Source organism: Ipomoea nil, unplaced genomic scaffold, assembly GCF_001879475.1.
Source record: "Ipomoea nil cultivar Tokyo-kokei standard unplaced genomic scaffold, Asagao_1.1 scaffold0322, whole genome shotgun sequence".
Taxonomy (NCBI): Eukaryota; Viridiplantae; Streptophyta; class Magnoliopsida; order Solanales; family Convolvulaceae; genus Ipomoea; species Ipomoea nil.
Genome location: NW_017616750.1, coordinates 976,904 through 1,000,627, shown reverse-complemented (window position 1 = coordinate 1,000,627; position 23,724 = coordinate 976,904). Strand labels below are relative to the sequence as shown.

The window sequence follows — 23,724 nt, the reverse complement described above, 5'->3', positions numbered from 1 at the left end:
GGTGTGCATAGATGAAGATAGTCAAACTTTTTGCTTGATCAATAACTCTTTTAAACTTTAGTAAACCTGCAAGGCATTCAAGTATTAAAGATTTAAAGATTTACGGAGTATCATATAGTCTATTAAAGAATAAAGATTTAAAGATTTCACATACCTGCAATGCTTTTAAGCATTAAATTAATGGAATGAGTTGCACAACAACTCAACAAGTCCAAAATATCAGTGGCATCTTCTCCTTCAACAATTAAGCAGCTCCCGTGTTGTTCGAGGCGTTATCTGTGACAATTTGAACAACATTCTCCTCTCTAACTTGTTGAATGACATGCTCCACATACTCAAATATAAACTGACTTGTGTGTGCCTCACTTGAACATTCTATAGAAGATTTAAAAAAAAAAAAAACAGTGCCCAACCTTGAATTGACACACAAGTTCATTATGCTTCTTCTCTTCCTATATGTCCATGCATCGGTCATAATTGAGCATCCATTTAGTTTCCACTTCACGGAGGAGGCCGATTCCAGCATTCCTCAACATGGTCGAGCGCTGCCTAATCGGTGCCTAGGCGCGATTTTTGCAACATTGCTTGGTTTTTGATATGAGTGACCGGGTGCCACCCAATCTGAACACCTTGATAACTTGATGGTTTATCCTTCAAAAAATTGACAACTTGGCTACCAAAAAATCAAGTAAAAGTTAAGTAGGACAATCGATCCCCAACCATAATAAGTACCTAGCGGCCAAGGCTTAGAAGGTCACTCGTTCAATGCCAACTCAATGGTAGAGATGAGTGATGAGTAAACATAATCAATCGATCAACCAGACAATACCATGCAGGTAGGACCGGAACACTCGACCAGACAAAACCTCAAACAAAAAGCCCGAGAAAAAAAAAGTGAACTTAATCACACACTTGATCGGGCACATGTAGGGTTGGGATAACTCAACCGGGCAAAACCTCAAACGGAAAGGACGGGAGGTAACAAGTGAACTTAATCACATACTCGACTGGGCAAGACCATGCAGGTAAGGCCGAGATAAACTCAATCGGGCGAAAATTCAAACGGAAAGGGCGGGAGACAACAAGTGAATTTAATCACATATTCGACTAGGCAAGACCGTGCAGGTAGGGTCGGGATAACTCAACCAAGCGAAACGTTAAACAGAAAGGCCAGGAAGCAACAAGTGAACTTAATCACATATTCGACCGAGCAAGACTGTGCAAGTATGACCGAGATAACTCAATCGACCGAAGCCTCAAACAAAAAGGTTGGGATTTTTTTCAATCGGGCCGAATGATTCCGAGTAAGGTCGGGAGTGGTCTTACAATATTTTACAATGAGACAAAAAAAAAACTTTGATTTAATGGTTCTAAATACAAGCACCATACCAGTGACCTTACATTACTTGTAAAATTTCATGAGGTGTGATAAGTGCCAAAGATACTACATTTAGTGAGGTATTTAGGAGGCATATTGTGCTATAATTGGAGTCCTTTGAGCCTTCTACATGCTTAGAATGACTTACTTTGATGGAATTTAGGAGCAAGGACTAATTGTGATTGCCTTTGTAGGAAATAACACATTGTCATTTATAGGGCATTCTGGCGACAGTTCGGTAATTGGAGCATACCTTGAGCTAGGAGTGTCCAAATGAGATGATTCGAGTGGCTATAGTTCAGCAACTTCAATGGCTATAACTTTGATGAAGAAAAGAATGGATAATTCCCAACAGGAAGTCCAACACATCGTCAAACGCACGTTGGCCATGCGTTGGAGCGAAGCAGAAAGTTCAACGCGTCGTCCAACGTGCGTTGGAGAATGCGTTGGACGGCTAATTTCGTGGAAAAATTAGTTTTCAACCTATTTAAGGGCTTGTATTGGGACTATTTTAGGGGGGATGCTTTAGAAATCAATTACACACTTTAGAATAGCTTAGATTAGGGGTTTTAGAGTATATTTCCATATTTGCTATCTAGAAGACTCATTGCTCTACAATTTCTCATGGATTGCTAAACACTTTATTGAAGACTTGGGTAACCTTTCTTCTTGCTTTTGATTTCATACTTAATTTGTGTTTGTGATCTATTAATGATGATGAGTTGCTAGATTTCTAGGATTTGGATTGGAATTGATTTATGATTGTGTATTCATGCTTTGTATAGATTAGATGATGAGATTTGATGTATTGTTTGGCCTTAAATGCCTATGTTGTAGAGGTGTGCATATGGAACTCTCTCCATTGAGAGCTCCAATGGAGAGGTGGGTGTGAGAGTGGGAAAGGAGCAAGAGATTGCCCTTTCCTTAGTCTTGCCCTTACAATTCCCAACTTACGATTCGAGAGGGCTAGGTTTGGGGAGGGGAAGGTAAACCGCCCACCAAGTGTTTGATAGAATGTCTACCCGACTTAGGAATTGAGAGTTTAGGTTCTACGCAACCTAATGATAGTGCCATAGTTCTCCCTTAGGATATTCAAACCTTGCATCACATTCTTGTCCACGTGACACTGATGAATGCATGATCACGAATCACTTTCCATCCAAATCCCCGTTTTACTTATTTGCTTGTTTTCCTTTATTTCCTTGTTTTCTATGCTTGCTTACACACACAACTTTCCATACTCTTCTCTTGCACCTAGCCTACCTTGTTTACACATTGTGATAGCGGATTGTCTTGCACTTTTCTTACTCCGATTTGTCATCCTTGAGTTCGACACTCGGGGGTTCCACAACCTTCGTTTACACTCCAGATTTCCATCCCACTAAACTAGCAAACATCAAGGTGATCAAAGTTCCAAGCTCAGTCAACCAGTCAGCTGGAAAGAGTCTCTAGCTTGTAAGTGCCGGGTTGAATGATTGCCGAGACTTTGTACAGTCCTTCCCATTTTTGGTGAATTTCCCATGTTTAGGGTTGTTAACGAACCGAACATAAATGAACGGAGGTTGCTTGTATTTGTTTGTTAAGAATTTTGGAGTGTTCATATTCGTTTGTTAAGGTTTTTGAAAATATTGTTCGTGTTCGTTTGTTAAGCGTTCATTAGTGTTTGTTAACGTTTGTGAACGTGTTCGTTAACATTAAGGAACACGTTCATGAACATGTTCGTTTACGTTCATGAACACGTTCGTGAACACTTAATAATCAAACACTTGCATATGTTCATAATAACAATTCGTTCATGAACAACAAATAATCTACGTTCACGAACAATAACCAAACAAACAACACAACTACAAAACTATTACTGCATTATTCACTCCCAGGGATTAGACCGTCTATTATAAGTTCGAACCAACGAGACCCTGAGATCTTGTGGATAGTGAGCGCTCATGACGTCGTTGGCGAAGGGGGTAGAGATTAGCGGACTGGACGGTTCCCTGCCCGCATTACTCTTCTCACGAAGCTCACATTGTAGATGATCTATCCTTTCTTGCATTTTAGCTAACTGATGACGAAGACTTCCTTCCCAAATTGGGCGCCTCTCTCTCTCTCGACCGACTGTCACCCCAACTAGCCAGCTGGGCTCCTCTATCTTTATCCCTAGATCAGGATGCGTTTCTTATGCTGCTTCCCCCCGTCTTTGCAATCCTTTGGGATTTTGGTCTCGAGTGCTCTTAGTTGTCCTAGGGTCCTAACCGGGACCTAACACTCTTTCGGATACAATCAAAAACACTTTTACACTTAGTGGTGTTGGGTTGTCGATGATCTTCATGTTCATCTTAATCAGATCTCCATGACCGCTCTCCCGATTGAATATCCTCTAGGTCATGACCTTGGGGTTGTGGGTGCGAATGTTGCCTCTGGGACAATTGCTGCCCTTGCTGTTGTTGCTCTACTATTGGGATTTGGGGGTTTGCGATCATTTTGGGGGGAGGAGGGCGAGGGGTGGTGGATGCCATAATGTAGTACCCGGGAGTTTGAGGCCATGGTATATCTAGGTGAATTCTTGCGGCTGGCAAGATGCCCCTTGTTGCAGTGTCCCTTGCTGACATTGTATTGGGGTTCCTCTAAGTGCACACGGTGTCGGGGGTAACATGGTGTACGCCATTGGCATATGAAGGTTAGTGTTGGTCATGCCATTTCAAGGTACTGAAACGACTAGGTGGACATTTGCTCGTCCGACATGTTGGTCGGTGTTTTGACCGATCGGTTGGGTATGTTGTGTATTTTGCCCTGCGTGGTTTGGGGTGTGCTCGTTCATCTGACCTCTCGACCTGCCCAATTGTCGACGTAGATCGTCTTCTGGGAGTGTTCCGACCATATTATCAGGGTGATATTCAATATGGTGGGTTGACCGTTCCCTTTGCGGCTTTGATTCTGACTTCTCTTGCTGTTTGCCATTTCGACCAAGCAAGGTAGAATTTCATGTAAGGAAAATGGTAGTAGGACATGTAGAGTAACTCGTTCTGGTCCCCACAGACGGTGCCAATGATAACTTAAATTAGACCAGGGTCACGACTACGCTACGTATATAGTGAGCAAGTAAAAAGATGCTTAGTCATCCAATCGATTAGACCGGTCAGTCGGTCTGGGGGTGAAGACCGAGTGGACTAAGGCTTTGTAGTATTATGAGTAGAAGACGATTACAAGTAGTATTGTGTTACACTTTAGGGAGTATCACAAGTAGTGTGATATTGTAATTCCCGCGCGCTGTTAGTCGCCTTCTTTGCAGGCACACGTTGATCTCCTTTACTTGTAGTGTAGGGTTGGCCCTCCAACTTGCCTAGTGGGTCACGTAGCAAGTCGATCGAGTAGCTTGCCGGACCGACCGAGTGGGATTCTGCCGGTGCGATGCCATGGATAATCCGGGAACGTTTTTATCCATCACTAGGCTTTTCAATCTTCACAACGAGCGATGCAATCGGTCACGAGCAAATAGTATCCGACCGACAGGTGGTCCTATCGGACCGACCAGGTGATCTTACGGGTAGTCCTTGTGCGTATTTACCCGTCAAATCACGAACTGGAAAACTGTATCATGAACCGTGAATCGGCGATTTGAAATCAAAACAACAACTAGCATTAGCTTAAAATTATAATTATAATAGTTGCAAATTGTGTGTGTGTGTGTGTGTGTGTTTTTTTTTTTTTTTTTTTTTTTTTTGTATTTATTCTGATTTTCACATATAAGTAGATATGACCGCGATTCGGTTATGATTTTAAATCGCCGGTTCACGGTTCCGGATCCAGTTTGAACCGTTGGTTCAATTTTTTTTATTTTATTTTTGTTTTATAATTCTATTTTTATTTTTAAAATAGTTCAAATTAAAAAATTAATGTATTCTTTTTCAATTCGGAACCAAAACGGGCAATTTCGATTTGCGATTTTAGTAGATTGGAACCCAACTATTGGGTTCCGGTTCTAAATCGTAACTAGAACCTTTCGGTTTGGTTGCTACAGTGTCTGATAATGTTTGAACCAAACTGTAGTCATTCTTACATATAAGCAATAATTTGTTAAAAAAGAAAAATAAATGAAATATTTATTTCAAGGGTAAAGATGTCTATTTAACATATAAGAGGGAAAATTGTCACTTTTAGAATAATTGAAGGGCTAATGTGGATGCATAATAATTCATATGAAGTGTGATCATTCCTACATATAAGCAATAATTTATTGGAAAAGAAAAATTAATGAAATATTTATTTTAAGGGTAAAAATTATATAAGAGGGAAAAATTATCACTTTTAGAATAATTGAAGGGACTAATGTGGATACATAATAATTCACATGGAAAAATTTTATAAGTATATAATTCAGGGAAAAAATGTCATTTTCCCTAAAGAAAATAAACAAAGTAGAAATTGTTAGGTTGACCATATAGATAACTTTGGAATAAAGTTTAAATTGGCCACTGAACGTAACTTGAAAATGCAATTAGGTCAAAAGTGCAATTAGGCCACTGAACACTCCAAAAACATGCAATTAGGCCACTGAACACTCCAAATGTATTCAATTTCACCGGATAGCAGGTTACGTTCAATGGCCAATTTGAACCTTATTCCGATAATAAATATGAAAAATAAAATAGAATAGAAATAATTTATTATTATTTTTTAACAAGTGCCAAAAATCTTGTGGTCGAGCTATTACACTGTAATGAGTAGTTCTCAACAAAAAAATCAATAGTTCACTTTCACTAAGGCTCAAACTTACAATTTTCCATATAAAAAAACAATTTAGTACCAGTAGGCCACAATGTTCTTGATCAACAAAAAAAAATCTTTAAATTGTAGTATATGTTGTTCTATAAGTAATTTATTATTTAATTTTACTATTTAAATTTATCCTATCATAAATCCCTGGGACTTGGCCACTTGCGCATTGGGTACGTTAGTTAATTCATACGGAGTATTACACATTTTCAAAAAACTCCAATTTTATACATTTGGATAGCTCTGCGCGCGCCTAATACTCTTCCATCGTAATGCCATAAAGAAACCCTAATACCTAAACCCCTCCGGCCGTCTCTTAAAGCCCCACTTTCCAGGCGGAACCTTGGCCGGTCTTCTCTTTCGGATCCAGCCAAGATGTCGATGTCGAAAACTTCCAAGATGCTTCAATACATCAATTATCGGATTCGGGTCACGGTCCAGGACGGCCGTCAGTTGGTCGGAAAATTCATGGCTTTCGATCGCCACATGAACCTCGTTCTCGGAGATTGCGAGGAGTTCCGGAAGCTTCCACTGACTAAGGGCTCGAAAGAAGAGCGCGAGGATCGCCGCACTCTCGGCCTTCTCCTCCTCCGTGGCGAAGAAGTTATCTCCATGACCGTTGAGGGTCCGCCTCCTCCCGATGAATCCCGCGTCAAGGCAACTGGAGCTGCAAATGGCGTTCCCGGGCCCGGTATTGGTCGTGGCGCTGGGAGAGGGGTTCCTACCGGGCCGTTGGTTCAGGCCCAGCCCGGACTTTCTGGTCCGGTTCGCGGTGTTGGTGGGCCCGCTCCGGGAATGATGCAACCTCAGATCTCTCGTCCTCCGATAAACTACCCTCAGCAACCGCCTGTGATGAGGCCACCCGGTGGTGGACCGCCGGTGGCTCCTCCACCGCAGCCCTTGATGGCAGCGCCGCAGCAGTTCCGACCACTTCCTCCAGGGCAATTCCCGCCGCAGTTTGGGCAGCGGCCTATGATGCCGCCTCCTCCTATGATGAGAGGTCCACCTCCTCCCGGAGCTCCGCCGAGGCCCAATATGCCTGGTGGTGGCCCACCTGGACAGCCTCCTCGCCCTGGGATGCCGCCTCCACCTCCTGGTGGTCAATTTCCTGTCTTTGGACCTCCCCGTCCGGGAATGCCGCCCCCACAGAATCAGTAGTTGTGGGATTCAGTATGTACAACCGAATCTTCTATCTTTATTGCTTCGAATTCTCCTGTTGATGTTTCTGTTGTATTTGTTTTATTGGTGATAATTAAACCTTTTGAGTTCAGCAAAATGACTAATGGCTTTTACAAAGAGTTGTGGTTTGTGAAATATGCCCAAAAATGTCAGCATTGTTGTCAATTGTAAACTCAAAAGGTAATATCTTTGTGCTAAAAAAAGAGTAATAGATTTAAGTGTGAGGTCTCATATGGTGTATGGAACAACATGAAGGACAAGAAATGATGCCCAAGTACATGGTTAAAGAATGTGATTAGTTGCCAAAATTGATGGTTAATCAGCTTTCACATCACTTGGAATGCTGTATATGTTTTATGACATGATCTTACTTTGCAATGAAACTTCAATCTACTGACCTTTTCCATGCTTGGTCCTGCATTGATAGGCCTAACTATCTCTATTATTTATGTTTTCATGTTTTTCTCGTATACAACAGAGTACTTTTTACCTTTCTTAATTAGAAACTTTACTTAAATTTGTGAATTGAGATTTTTGCCACCATGAAGGAATTCTCCATTAGAATGCCTGAAAGGGTAATGGAGGTGGATTAGCATGCAAGCCTATAGAGTAGGATTCTTTAGCCCTCACTGGTTTAGTAGACAGTATTTAGGAGAAGAGACTAAGGTTCGAAGTTTGAACCTCGACAACGGCATTGTGGGAATTATGCCTAAAGTAGGTAGATCCCTTGTACAATTGAGTCACCCTGATTTACATCCTTCCAAATACTTTGTCGGGCTGGAGTATGAAGGCCTCTTGGAATTGGGATTCAAGTTTTTTGGAGAAGAGTAGGATTCTTTAATCAGTGTTGCTCGAAACTAGTGTTGTATTTAGAACCACAGATGTTCTTAACTAAATGAGACTTTTGATCAATTTATTATGTGCATGATGATAGAACACGGTGAAGATAACTATTCTATTTTCATATTCTGGTGCCCAATAATTGTCGACGTAACTCTGTTGTTTTACTAGAAAAGTCGTGAAATTTTATTTTACTATGGAATAAAATGATACTGTACTAATTCTTAGGTTTAAAGACATGTATAGGAATATAATCCAGTGTTAGATTATTCAGAATTTGCTGAAATTTATACTTGGTCTGGACTATGAGATTATTTCTGATAACCTTTCTCCTGTATGATCTCATAATGTATTTGTAATGTTTGTTATAATTTTTTTTTTTCTTTTGGCGGGTGCAGGTGCACTACAGAACTTGTGTAGCAAGTGTTTTTGTCACCCTGAATTAGGGAGCTATTGCAGTTTGTACTCAAAATTAAGGTAAAAAAAAGGGTGAGAGGATTAAGAAACTGGTAGCAAGTAGTGACCAGTGTTGTAAAAATCGGCCTAGGCGGCTGACTAGGCGCTAGGTGCCCCTAGGCCGAGGTGATTTCAACTCTAGGAGCTAGGTTTTTAGTCGGCCGGCCGACTAAAACGCTCTAGGCGTCGAGTTGGGCGCCTAACTCAGCCTAGTCGGTGTCCAACTCAACCGAGTTTGCACTCAACTCGGCCGAGTGGATCTTTTTGCTTGTTCGGCTATTGCTTTTATATTCCTCTAGTCATGCATTCAACTAATTATCTAACATATGCAATTGACTAGTTTGGAGGATTATAACAATCTAACAACTCTTAGCCCTAAGTGGAAAAAGTGGAGACGAAATACTTGAATTACTTAGTTGTCTAGGTGGCGCTTAGGCACTGCTTAGACGCTAGGCGCCTCCCGGACATCCAACTCGCGCCTAGCGCTTTCTGCAACATTGGTACTGACATAATTTATCTTCTCATTTTGATTTCCTTTTTGGTACATAAAGTACCTAATACAAATATACAATTTAGGGATATGTTTTTAGTTGAAATTCATGTAGGGATGAGAATTTTCTTGTTTGATATGAGGGATTAAGTTTAGAATATAACATCTATTCAGTACTTTGTAAATTGTACGGAGTAATATGTATTGGAAATCTATATTATTGCAAGGCACCATATGTTGTGTTTTGTTAAGTGTTAACTTTGACCCTTCTTCCCATTGAACATCTAACTTTTATAGTTAAATAAATGTTGGAAGCTTTGAGGAGCTACTGATGGACAATGTTAATAGTCTTTCATAAGTGCACGAATTGCTTAGTAGTATAGTGTGCAAAAACAAGAGTTGATCTCACAAGAAAAAGTCTAGGAATTAGACATGAATGGAAGAGCGCATGCAAGTAGTTAAACAATGAGAAATGGTAGTAAGAATATTAATCAATTACAAAAATAATCTTATGCAATTTATCAACGGCGTCTAGAGGTAATCATGTATTCTTGATTGTTCATATGTCTACAACATTTATTCAAACATCTAAAAACCCATTAAACATAGAAGAATTAACTAAGTTATAGTAAAGTTGAATAAATGTTGTAGAGAGGGGGTGGGTGGGGTGTGCTGAAAATTCAGTCATGCTTTACAAAGAAATAAGATATTCACTAAAAGAATAAATTGAATGCACAATAGAAAATACATATAAATGATGCATTAAAATGATGTACCCTATGCATTAAAATAATGTACCTAATGCACATAAATAATGTACCTGAATCAGAATGACAACTTTTAGAGAAAAAGGTACAAATAATTTTCAATCAGTTTGAATATAATCAAACAGTGAACCCTATTCACAGGAGTAATGTATGTTATTGCATAAAAATAATGTACTTTATTCACATAAATAATGTACATTCAAACAGATTCAATATAATGAAATATAAAAGTTTATACACACCAATAATGTATTTTATGAACAAAAATAATGAGTTATATACATAGAAATAAGGACCCCAAAATGTTTTGTATACTTCAATCACTTGATGCACGCTATTTGAATATATAATCCTAACAATGTATAATACGATTAAAATTTTGCTTGAATAATCCCTAAAAACAAGTAAGAACCTTAGGTAGTCAAACAATGTATAATACTTTATGATAATGTACTTTGCACACAAAAACAACCTGCTCGAAAAAATTCATATAAATAATGAATAATATTTTTAAATTCGACTTCAATAATCCTTAAAAACCCTAGGTCAAAATGTACTTTTATTGGTGTTGTTTGAGTTCGTAATCGTAATGTATATGTTTAGAATAAGACTTTCACCTTCAAGAAGCTCAAGTATTGTGCAACAATGGAGTCAGATGGTTGTCTTCTTGTGTCTTTATAGCAGCCTAGTTGAGGAAGCAGTGAAGAATCCTAAAGAGAAGACGATTGTTCTTCGTTTGAAAAATCGCAAAGCAGGTTTTATATATATATATATATATATATATATATATATATATATATATATATATATATATATATATATATCCCTTTTAAAAAAAGACGCACGACGTGTGTCGCGCATCTAATGGCGTCGTCTCTCCTTAAGTGGAGAGACATGTCGTTTTGGACCATAGTTGTGTAGACCATGGTCCATGCAATAACAATTGCGTGGGACAAATTATTGTGCGATGCGAATGCTTTGATTGATGTTAAATTGATTTCTCCAATTGATGTTGATCATAGATATGTAATTCCAGGTTTGTCTTTTGCGTAATTTTTCTAATCTATATCGCATTGCAATAGATGTATTGTGTCTAGGGTTTGGTTATTTGATTGGACAAGACATATTATCTTTGTTCATAATGTACATTATTTTTTTGCACATAATGTACATTATTTAAGTGTATAATATACATCATTGTTGATCATTTATGCAATGTAAATTATTTTCAATTTATGGCACTTCTGGGGGTGTAGTTGATGAGAGTTTATACCAGTTCTTCTAATGTTATAGGTGAGAGTTCTTTTATTCTAGTTTTTTTTTTTTTTTTTTTTTTTAAGAATTATTAATTTGTTGATTATTAATTAATTATTGTTAGTTGTGTTTTTAATGATATTGATGGAATGATTATTATTTTATTATTGGTTTTTGTGTTTATGTTATGTTACAATAAAGTATTTGTATATTCTGTTGTGAATATTGTGTTTTTTATTTTTATTTTTATTGAGGTTCATTAGGTACATTATTTTAATGCATCATTTATGTGTACTTTCTGTTGTGCATTTAGTTCATTGTTTTAGTGATTTTTTTTTTATTTTTTATTTTTATTTTTATTTTTTTGTAGAGTATGATTGGATTTATTCAACATACTCCACCTCCCCTCTACTTAGAGATCTAGTATTCATTAAAAATGATCTAAAAGTGTTATGCTACTAACTTGTTAGTTGTAGAAGAAATATTGTATATGCATTTTATTATAGTTGTATTGTTTTTTGAAATTTATAGCTAATCAAGAGTTGTTGGGGCTTATATTTAGTTTAATTGAAGAATGATATAATTTATATAATAATTATGTTTTTAGATTGAGATTTAGTGTTAAGGAAAGGGCATGTAGTACTATGTTATTCGTAGTTAGACTGTTAAAATGGAGAAGTTCTACTGTGCAAAGGCTGATTCAAATCTAACACACATAAGTCTTCTAGGTCATATTTAAGGGTAGACACACAGACAAGATGTAATGCATTTTGTCAGTTTGATGTGGTCTATAATGGACATTTGATGGTGTCAAAGACATGTAAAAGAGCATAATCATAACTTGTATCCGTCTTCTAAAAGCTATTTTCTTCCGCCACACCGAAATGTTGGTGATACCTAATTAAAAGACTTGGAAAGGAGTGAGGTTGCATTGTCGGATGGCATTCGATTTTTGAAACACCAGTTTGGAGGTTCACCTTTTGTTGGCTTTACACATAGGGATGCATATAATTGACAATTTTTGTTAAGAGTTTAGATGACACAAATTCTAATTCACTAATTCAGATTTTCAGGCAAAGGAATATTGAATGCACATGACTTCTTTTTTGATGTTGAAGTGCATTGTGATGCAAGATTGTGTGGTTTTGTTTTTTGTTTTTTGTTTGTTTTTTTTTTTTTTCGAGGGATGCAAGAATGAAGGAAGATTTTGGTTTGTTTGGGGATTTAGTATATGACACAACGTATCTTACTAATAAGTAATGTGGTTCCTTTGTAAGAATGAATTATCATTGTATGAATGTAATTTTTGGGTGTTGATTTTTGTTAACTGAGAGGGTCAGTTCATTTGTTTGATTGTTTAGAACATTTTTGCAAGCTATGGATGATAATTGTCCATAAACAATCATGACTGATCAATGTGCTGCTATGTTTGCTTTAATTTCTCAAATTTCTCTAAGTGCAAGGCACATACTTTGTATTTGGCATATTGGGAAGAATTTAAAGAAATATACCAAAAGTTTAAAGAATCAGAAAGGCTTTTTCCAGTTATTTAATTTTTTATTGAAGAGTTTAAATTTTATTGGACTAGGTATGTATACTATTAAATTTATCATTCTTTATGTTTTTTGTCATTATTGCTTTATTTGTCATTCTAGTTACATTTTAAACTTAGATTTTTTCCTTGTTCTCTTTGTGTGTTTCTTTTGTGGCATGTAGTATTTTGTGGTTATAAAATGAATTGGCATACAATTTTATTTTTGATGAGTTGGAAATTGTAGTGTTTAGAAAATGTACTTTATGTGTTCTAATAATGTACTTTATGTATACAAAAAATTTACTTTTTCTAGTTACACTTAGGTTTGTTGTTTTTAGGATGGTGGCCGAGTATAAGTGCCATATAAATGCATGGTTAGAAAAATTGTATGATATTAGGGAGAAATAATGTCTTGCTTTTAGTAAAGATTACTTTTCTAGTATTATTTTTTCTTTCCAACGGAGTGAGACTACAAATCATTTAGTTTCAAGAAGGTTATTTAAGACAATTGGGTTGTTTGATTTTTATAACTCTTTTGTTAATGTGGTTTCTGATTGGAGGAGTAAAGAGAATTGGGAAGATGTGTGGTGTTGTCAAGGGTTTCCTACAATCACATTGGATCATGTGAAGCTTCTTTCACATGCTAGAGATGTATACACTACTGGGATTTATTATTTGTTTGAGCAACAGTTTTTGAAAGGTGTTGCATGCCATCAAGAGATTGTGGTAAGCAATGTTGATGATTTTAAATATCACATTTAGCGCTCGGATATTAACATTATTTTAACATGAATTTTGTTTTAAGGATATGAACATATGTTGTAGTGGTAAGTTTTTCTCAGAGATGGGTATTGTATGTTCACATTGCTTGCATATTTTGAACATTTACTGTGTTGGAACGATTCTTGAAAAATATATATGTAAAAGGTGGTCAAAAAAGGTGGTTGAAGATAGGATTATGGATATTGTATCTTGTTCTAGTATGTTTACAGTTGCTTCTCCAATTTGGGTTATAGAAATGGGCAGAAAATTTCAAAGGTTAGTTCTAACAAGTCAAGACAATGCAAAACTCAACAAGTTTGTGAGGAAGTTTTTGAAGATGCTAGAAGAAGGATTGAAGGTGGGGTTGGTCCAAATGCTTTTATGACATTGAAAGATCCATGCAAAGTGGTGGTATATAAAACCCTTTACGAAGTGGTGTGAAAGGTGACCGTAAGCAAATGTTAATTAGTACATCAAGTAAAAAGCTGAAAGAATTATGCAAAAACAGTTGAATTTAACACAAAGGCTACAGTCCAATCTTTTGTGCAGTAAGTTGTTTATGATATTGTTGGTAGTGGATATCTTGTTTATGATAGTGGTAATACTAGTTCAGAGTTAGTTTGTGTTAGGTCTACGTCTCAAAAGAATTCAAAATTTTGTTTACTTATATACATGGTTGCAATAGGCGCTAGGCGCTAGTCGGGCGGTAGAGTAGCGCCAAGCGCCTAGACTGCCTAGGCGGGGCCTAAGCGGCCTAGGCGGCTAACTGAAAAAATGAAAAACAGTGCACGTGTGTAGGTGCATATATGTCATATTATGCATATATATATATATATATATATATATATATATATATATATATATATATATATATATATATATATATATATATATATATATATATATACATAGGTGCATATATGTCATATTATACATACATACATACATAGGTGCATATATGTCATATTATACATACATACATACATACATACATACATACATACATACATACATACATACATACATACATACATACATACATACATACATACATACATACATACATACATACATATATATATATATATATATATATATATATATATATATATATATATGTGTGTGTGTGTGTGTGTGTGTGTGTGTGTGTGTGTGTGTCATATAAATGAAAAAATTAGCAAGGTTGAGTCGGTCGGGTTAACTCGGCTAACTCGACATAAATTGACGAGTTAACTCGGTGTAATCGGTCGAGTCGGCCGGGTTAACTCGGCTAACTCGACAGAAATTGACGAGTTAACTCGGCGTAATCAGCTGAGTTAGGCGCTAGGCGGCCGATCTCCTAGGCGGGAGCCTAGGGGAGAAATCGTCACGGCCTAGGGGCGCCTAGCGCTTAGGCGCTGATTACTCGGTGCCTAGGCGAGATTTTTGCAACCCTGCTTATATATGAACTTGACAGATTATAACGCAAAAATAGGTTTTGTATAGCATGAGTTACATTTGAAGACCAAAAACCTCTTTCTTCTTATACTCCTAGGCCTCTCCTTGAAGCTCTTTCTCACCAAAGACTTCTTACACAACCAAACCGCAAAGAAAACATCAAAACTTAGATAAAGACACCTTAAAGCTAACTAAAAATACTAGATAGCTTTAGATCTTACACTTTCCTATGCTAGGGAGATAGAAAGGTGGAATCTTGGATTGAATCTTTCCAAGGGTAGATTGTTCTTCTTTTAGCTTGGAGAGTAAGCCAAGATTTCTTAAAGAGAAGGTGGAGTGTTTAAGAGATTGGCTAGAAGATGATGAATGAAATGTGTGTCTTGCTAGGGCAAGCTTAAACACCAAACATGTGTGAAAGGACAAGTTTAGACTTACTAAAAGGCTAGGAAGACAAAAGGCTAGGTACAAAGCACAAAGCAAAAGGTACTCATGGTTGACTAAGGAAATTAGTCAAATTCTAGTCCCTTGATTATAAAATTTCAAGATTTTGGAAAGGAATTCACCAAGGATTTAAAGATTAATTCCTCAATTAATTTCACTTAAAAGAGTTGGATTTTCGGGATGTCACATTTGCACTGATCAGGATCGGCCCGAGATAATTGGGCCAGTCTCGTGCAAGGCCTACCTCGGGTCGGTCCATGGCCTCTTGTGGCTGGTTTCAGGCTAAGCCCAAAATTTTATATTTATTTTATATAAAATATTTATATTTTTTTTTGTTTGAAATGAAATTGAAACCATTGACTTCATGATTAACAATGAATTTTCTTACCACTTAAACTACTTCAACATTTTGACATAATAAGACTATTTAATATATATATATATATATATATATATATATATATATATATATATATATATATACACACACACACACACACACACACACACAGACACTCACGCACACTTTTTCAAAGTTAATATTTTTGTTTAAAATAATATTTTAACCATTAATTTCAAAATAAAAAATTAATATGATTTTCTACAAAATAAAAAATTTATAAGACTTTAACATTTGAACATGTAGTATTAAAATTTTTTATAAAACTTGTAATATTATTTGATAACTTATAAATATTATAAGACTTAATTTCACTTTTGGTCATATGATTATTGGAGTGTTGTCAATTTTAGTCCACAACTTTTAAAACTACCAATTTAGTACTCTAACTATTTCATTTTTATCAATTTTAGTTAGTACGGTCAAATTACCAGCAAATTGTTGGCCAATTGTCGCCAATTTTTATTCACATCCCACATGCCTCCATATTAATTCAAACAGTAGTTCAGAAATTAGCTTCCATTTTAACACTGAATTAGGAGATTTTTGCGACAATTGGCCGGACTAACTAAAATTGATAAAAATTGAATAGTTAGGATACTAAATTGTTAGTTTTGAAAGTTGTGGATTCAAATTGACAACACTCCAATAGTCATATGACCAAAAGTGAAATTAACTGAATATTATAAATTGTATTATAATTTATAAAGTCCATGCTAGATTTGTTCGGGTCTAGAGCCGGGCAAATTATATCGTGCACCGCGGTGCATAATCCATTTTGCACCGAGCTTCTAAACGACGTCATTTTGTTTAATGAAAAGAAACGGCACCCGTTTTGCGTCGTTTCACACTATTCCGCAAAAAGTAACTCTGTTATTTAGTTTCATTTTGTATACAATTCAGTTTCATTTTAATACAACTACAGTTTCATTTCGATATAACTACAGTTTCATTCGATATTTATACACTCAAATATGTGAAAATGTTATTTAATTTTATTTTATATACATTATAGTTTCATTAAAACACAACTATATTATTATTTCGATATAACTACAGTTTCATTGCACAATATATACTCAAATATGTGAAATATTATTTAGTTTCATTTCAATACAACTACAGTTTCGTTTCATTTCATTTCAATTGTAGTTTCATTTGATAATATAAAAATAATACCTGATGTAGTATCAATTTAGATACACTGTAGTTTCAGTTGGAAATTAATACACCAAACATGCGTTCTCCGTTAACTATAACGACGCGCCGTTTCTTTACTTAAAGAAACGGAGCCCTTTTTGGATAGCGTGCCACAAAGCTTTGTGGATCGCGGTCCATAGTATAATTGCTGCTAGACCCGGGCCTGGGCTGTGCCTGGGCCGGTTAGGGACCTGGACCTGGGTTGGTTTCGAGCTGGGCTACCGGCTATTTTTTATAGGACCTGAACCGACTCTCTATAAGCTGGTTCAGGTTTGGACTAGTCCCGGTCTAGACCCGGTGAAGCTCATACTCGGTTTCCCTAGCCGATTCAGGGCTAGTTCGACCTTGAACCGGCCCGTAGCCACCTCTAATGTACATAAATAGTGTTGGATATTTCGTTGGTAAAACCCAATAATAATCCTACAAAATAAGGATTATTATTTACAGAAAAATTTGGGAAGGAAAGGGTGAAGAGATATGACTATGGTTTGGTGTAGGTTGTTAGCACGAGTCTAGCGAATCACTCTTTCCTTAAAACCTTTTTTGCTACCTCCCACAAGTGCAAGGAGCGTTGTAGCCTAGGTTTCCCAAGATAAAACGTGCTACGATTCAATTGTTTGAGCACCCAAACAATGAACCCGGCGAACTAGAGCAAAGTTTAGAACACAATTGGCTAAAGAAAGGAGTAGAAGCAGAGAGTTTTTAGAGCTGAAAACAACGATTTCTTGTTGTTGAAAATGGATTAAATAGCATTGATTTTTGGCATTTAAAACTAATTTGCAACAGTTGAAACATCAGGCCACAAACATGAAATTAATTCCGTACGAGTGCACGCCAGAGAAAGCCTCTATGCTATACAATTCATTAAGTCTTAAAAAAGCTCTTGTATAAATAGTGGTGCAAATCCACTTCCCAAACCAATGTGGGGCAAAAGCTACTCCCAAGCCTTTTCCCTTCACTTTTCCAACTCAATGGGTCTACTTTGAGAATCAATATATCATTCATCCATTATCCGTTTTGAGCGTACAATATATCAATTTCTTCGTCTCACTACGAAGAACTCGAATCCACTTTGACCGTCGACCCAAATCAAAAGTGAACCCCACTGATAATTGTACCACAAAATATCCACTTAATAATGTCATTTTATGTCATTTTAAGCTATTTTTTCCAACAAATAGCTCCCGGATTTGTCAAGCTAGAAAAAGGAAGGTTACAACTGGTTACTTTGAGAAAGAGAGAGAGTGTGATTTTTGATAGGAGGTTCAAAAGAGAGATTCACATTCCTTGTCTTATTTTCTTTCAATAACAAACTTTAAAGGGGTTAAATATAGGTAAATTAATTCTTAGATCTCAAATAGAGGGTAATTAAATTTGATTCATTAGATAATAGAATTCATTATCTTAAATCAATTTTTAAAGCTAATAAATTGCTTGAGCCTTTGTCCTGACTGGGTCTCAATGGGTCAAAAGTGTTATCCAGAATACCACTACAAAATCATATCCATGGTGTTTTACATCCTTACTTTTCATTTTGATTTTATTGTTGTTTATTTGAATTGCCTTATTAAATTGATTCAATTACTTATACTAGTACTATATATTGCTTGTATATTCATCAAACTTGATCATATAAGTTGCACAAATTTAAGGACATTTAGGCAATATAGCACAATTTTCTTTTGAATATTTTAATTCACCCACTTCTTATGAAACTTTTAAAAATCTCTCAACAAGGTCAAACTCCAGTCGTACACTTATTGTGATTATCATAAGCTTGGGAGTTGGCCGAATGAATTATTTAAACAAAATAAACATTAATGATTATCATATTTAATTTATTGCACAGCCCGCATACCATATTTTCATGGTACGTTTTTTAGTTTAATTTTGTTCTTTTCTTTCTCACAAAAGATGAAATTTTCTTGCCTTCAGGGCTTCAACACTCCAATCCAACAAAATAGTAGAGAGATAAATCACAGTGACTTAACGACTTATTAGGTGGGAGGAACAATATCTGGCTCTCACAATAAGCATACCACATTGAGTGTAATTCTCATACCGCCACTGCAATAGCTCGATCCAGTACTTTTACCCACAATTGATCAGGAGTCTGAAATGTATGTGGTGCAAACAATTTTGTTCTTTTCTTTTGTTTTGATTGGGTGAGAGAGAAATAATATGTTGACTTTCTTCTATTTCTTTATTGTATTTTGAATTGATGTTAATGATGGGATAGCTTCTTTGTTCCATTACTCAATCGGAGTTTTGTTTTGCCCCACAATTTAGCTTTGTATTATCTTCAGGAGGGAGAAGTGAATTTTAAAATTTCCATTATATTAAATGCATAATCTACCATGACTATGTGGTCTAATGGTACCTGAGTTGGACTTCTATTTAAATGGCTGTGAGTTCGTGTCCCAGTGGAAGCGTTTGTCTCTTTGTATTTCAGTAAGTTGAGAAAGTATATAAGCAGATACTACATTATTTCTCCAAGGGTCAACTCTCTCCTTAGGGTACAACCATTCTTTCCCAACCGTTCCTACATTATTTCTCCAAGGGTCAACTCTCTCCTTGGGGTACAACCATTCTTTCCCAACCACCGAACGGTGTGCAACATATTCTGGAGTCTGACGCTTTGAACGTGGCTTCCAAAAGGGTCAACTCTCTCCTTGGGGTACAACCATTCTTTCCCAACCGTTCCTACATTATTTCTCCAAGGGTCAACTCTCTCCTTGGGGTACAACCATTCTTTCCCAACCACCGAACGGTGTGCAACATATTCTGGAGTCTGACGCTTTGAACGTGGCTTCCAAAAGGATTACTTAGTTTTTCTTGTTCTCTCCTTGGGACCTTTTAGTCCCTCCCTTTCACCAAAAAAAAAAAAAAAAGATACTACATTATAATAGAGTCAGTAGTATTAAAAAAAATGCATAATCTGATTTTTAAATTTAACTTATAGTTGAATTGAAACCGCTATTTCTGATTAATTAATGCAGCAAGCTATTTATGATCCTGACATCATATAATTTTCTTGATTTTGATAATTCAAAAAATTAAAAGGGAAACCTTAGTTGCTAAGGTATTGTCGTTGTCAATTTTCATTCAAGTTCGGATTGTACTGTGTTCTGTGTGGTCCAATGCATTAATAGCCTAATATAATTAATAGGAAAAATTGTAATTTATTCCCCATTCATAATATGCCAATTATCAATATCACTCATGAATTATTAGTGGTGTAAATGTTGTCTCTCAATTTTTAAAACGGTACATATATTGCTTCTCCTATACCGTACGAGCCGGGAGGGGTAATATATGTACCGTTTTGAAAAATGAGAGACTATTTACACTACAAGAGGGCACTATATGTACCATTTTAAAAATTGAGAGGCAACATTATTTACACTAATAATTCAGGAGTGACATTGATAATTGACATATTATGGAGGGATATAAATTATAATTTTCCCTAATTAATATTGATAGAAATATACCTCGATTTCTACCTCCATATACGTCCATACTCTCGTGTTGTAGTTGGGTCGGGATCAAACGGTTTGGGCCAAAGTCAACGGGTCAAGGTCAAAACCGTCAATGCTTTGGCCTATATAAAGGGCCTTAGCCCTTCATTAGGGGGGTGGGGGGCTTCCCCTCTCGAGTCGTTATATCGTGGACCGCGGTGCACATGCACTACGGCCAAAACGGCGTTGTTTCTTTAAGTAAAGAAACGGCGCGCCGTTAGTGTTAACGAAAAGCGCATTTTTTTGTATGTTAAATACCAACTAACACTACATTATATCTAAACTGACACTGCCTCACGTATTATTTTTATATTATCAAATGAAATTGTAGTTATATTAAAATGATATTGTAGTTGTGGTGAAATGAAACTGCAATGTTTATAAAATAAAATTGAATAACATTTCATATATTTGAGTGTATATTGTATAATGAAGCTGTAATTATATCAAAATGATCATGTAGTTGTGTTTTAAACTTTTAATAAAACTATAGTGTATATAAAATAAAATCAAATAACATTTTCACATAGTTGAGTATATAAATATTGAATGAAACTGTAGTTATATCGAAATGAAACTGTAGTTGTGTTGAACTGAAACTGCAGTGTATACAAAATGAAACTGAATAACAGAGTTACTTTTTGCGGAAGGTGCGGAACGACGGGAAACGGATGTCGTTTCTTTTCATTAAACAAAACGACGTCGTTTTGATGCGCGGTACATAATCGATTATGCACCGCGGTGCACGATATAATTTGCCTTCCCTCTCCTCTACTCTCTCTCTAAAATATAGAATGCTCCCTACTCTCTCAATTAAAGGCCATCCCCAATAGGGGAATTTGCACAAGATTTAAGAAAAATAATGGGGATGTGGAGGAGAGAGGAGAGAGAAGAGAGATGGATGAGATGGTTTCAGTAAGTTGAAGGTTTTGGACGAAAATGGGTCCCACGTAATTATTGTTAGGCGCTTGTTCAGCGCGTTGGGCACAAATTGTGCATATATCTATTTTATTTTATTTTATTTTATTTATTTATTTTTGTTTCAGATGGGCACTTAAAATAGGCGCGTGAGCATTTCTTTTTCTTTTTCTTATTTTTTTGTTTTATTTAATTTTTTTTTCTTTTTTCTTCTTCTATTATTTTTCTTTTCTAATCATACATGTAAAATCTCCTCAAAAATCTATCACTATTGAGGATGTCCTAAGAACATTCCCATTAGAAGAATTTTGAATCAGATTTTGAGGAGAGATGAAATGAGGTGGAGGAAAGAGAGGGAAGAGAGAGAATGTGTGAGTGCTTCCTACAAATTATGAGGTTTTTGTGGCCCCGCGTCAGTGCTATTCCTTTTGCTTCTGAAAAGAGAGAATGGGCGCATCAGTGTTGTCCTTTTGCTTCTGAAAAGAGTGTTTTTTTGGGTTTTTAAATTCCTTTTTCTTACTTTGTTTTGGTTTTTTATTTTTATTTTTAATTTCTTCTCATTTTTCTCTTTCCTAATCACACATACAAAAATAATTAAAAAATCACACTAAAATCCTCACTATTAAAGATGCCATAAGAGCATCCACATCAGTTGGGGGGAATTGGGGGATAATGTAAGAGTGATTAGGAAAGAGAAAGTGGGAAGGGAGAGAAAAAAAAAAAAAAAAAAAAAAAGAGAAAACTGAAATTGAAAAAAAAAAAAAAAATTGAAGCGTCAGGCGCGCTGTCAGCGCGCCTGACGCGTACACGGGCGCGTGCACTGCACGCGCCCGTGTGGCCACAGGCTGTGCGCAAACGCGCACAGCCTGTGTTGCTTATTTTTTTTTTTATTTTATCTTTTTCTGACATTGTTTGTGTATTTGCAGGAGGATTCTTTCCTCCATTATCTCCACTCCACATCTCTTATTATCTCCATCCAAATTTTTTAATCTGACATTAACTTCTCATTCACCTTTGGTGTGGATGCTCTAAGACTCAAGAACAACATTGAATAAAAGAGTTTCTTTATGCCTAATTATGTGATCTTCTTTCCTTTGTTCATACATGGTCTTACCGTTTACATACGTATTATATACTTACAACCAGGGTTTTAAAAATCGGTCTAGGCGCCCGCCTAGGCGCTAGGCGCCTCTAGATCGTGGTGATTTTCCCCCTAGGCGCCTGCCTAGGTTACCGGCCGCCTAGGCGTCCGCCTAGCGCCTAACTCGGCCGATTTGGCCGCCTAGCGTCTAAGTTAGTCGAGTTAACTCGTTCATTTTGGCCGAGTTAACCTGATTGGCTCAGCCTATTTTTTTTTTATTATATATATGTGTGTGTGTGTGTGTGCGCGCGTGCATACATATATATAATATGACATATATACACTCGTATACTAGTTTGATACTTTTAATCTTTGGATGATTGAAGTATTTGAGTATTTCATATTTGAGTATTTTTAATTTATTATATTGTTTTAATGTTTTTTTTTTTTTTTTTTTTTTTTTTTGAAAACCATTCTTTTGATGTTATGACTTATGAATTATCATTAATTCATTTATTTGGATGTGTTATTTGATTAAATGTTGAAAACAACCTCATTAAAATTGTCAAACTGCAAGTCTACCACTGTTTTTTTGGCGCCCGCCTAGATTTCGCCTAGGCGCTGTCCGGGCGCCCGACTAGCGCCTAGCGCCTACTGTAACCATGCTTACAACCATGGTTGCAAAACTCGGCCGCTTAGGCGCTAGGCGACACCAAGCCTTGCCGGTTTTGGGTGTAGAGGGCCATTATATTCCTCGGCCGGCTGCCTAAGCGGCCAACTCGGCCCAAAATCGACCAAAATCGGCCGAGTCGGCCAACTCGGCTGAGTCATCCGATTGTGACCAATTTCGTTCGATTTTGAACAACTTTGTTCAATTTTGACCGATTTTATCTGGTCGTCTTTCATTAATTATTGATTTTAATATTATTATGATGTTATGCCTTATAAATTATCATTATTTCATTTTTTTAGCTGTGTTATTTGATTGAATGTTAAAAACAACCTCATTAAAATTGTCAAACGACAAGTCTACCACTATTTATTTTATTTTTTTTGGCGCCGGCGCTAGGCGCTAGACGCTGCCCGGGCGCCCGACTAACGCCTAGCCTAGCGCCTAGCGCCTACTGCAACCATGCTTACAATATACGTGAAGCAATTTATGTTATCAAATAATTCGCTGATCATATCTAATGCAAAATTGGGTACGTACGTAGACAATGTAAAGATGGCAAGAATCAGTAGGTTAGACAAGGAGATGGCAAATTATGGTCCACACAATGTTACGTGGACCAT

The 23,724-nt window shown here is 36.4% G+C and overlaps 1 protein-coding gene and 1 long non-coding RNA gene across 2 annotated transcripts; both read left to right on the top strand.

The window, feature by feature from the left end:
• The first annotated feature begins 2,941 nt into the window (after positions 1–2,941).
• On the top strand, positions 2,942–8,560 carry LOC109171630. Its single transcript, XR_002052630.1, has 3 exons — positions 2,942–2,952; positions 7,511–7,939; positions 8,154–8,560. It is a non-coding gene; the product is annotated as an uncharacterized LOC109171630 (long non-coding RNA).
• Positions 6,354–9,386, top strand: LOC109171626 (small nuclear ribonucleoprotein-associated protein B-like). The gene is made up of 2 exons (XM_019320684.1): positions 6,354–7,321; positions 8,569–9,386. The coding sequence occupies exon 1, from the start codon at positions 6,527–6,529 to the stop codon at positions 7,307–7,309; it is 783 nt and encodes a 260-aa protein (XP_019176229.1). The 5' UTR covers positions 6,354–6,526; the 3' UTR covers positions 7,310–7,321; positions 8,569–9,386.
• The last annotated feature ends 14,338 nt before the right edge of the window (positions 9,387–23,724 follow it).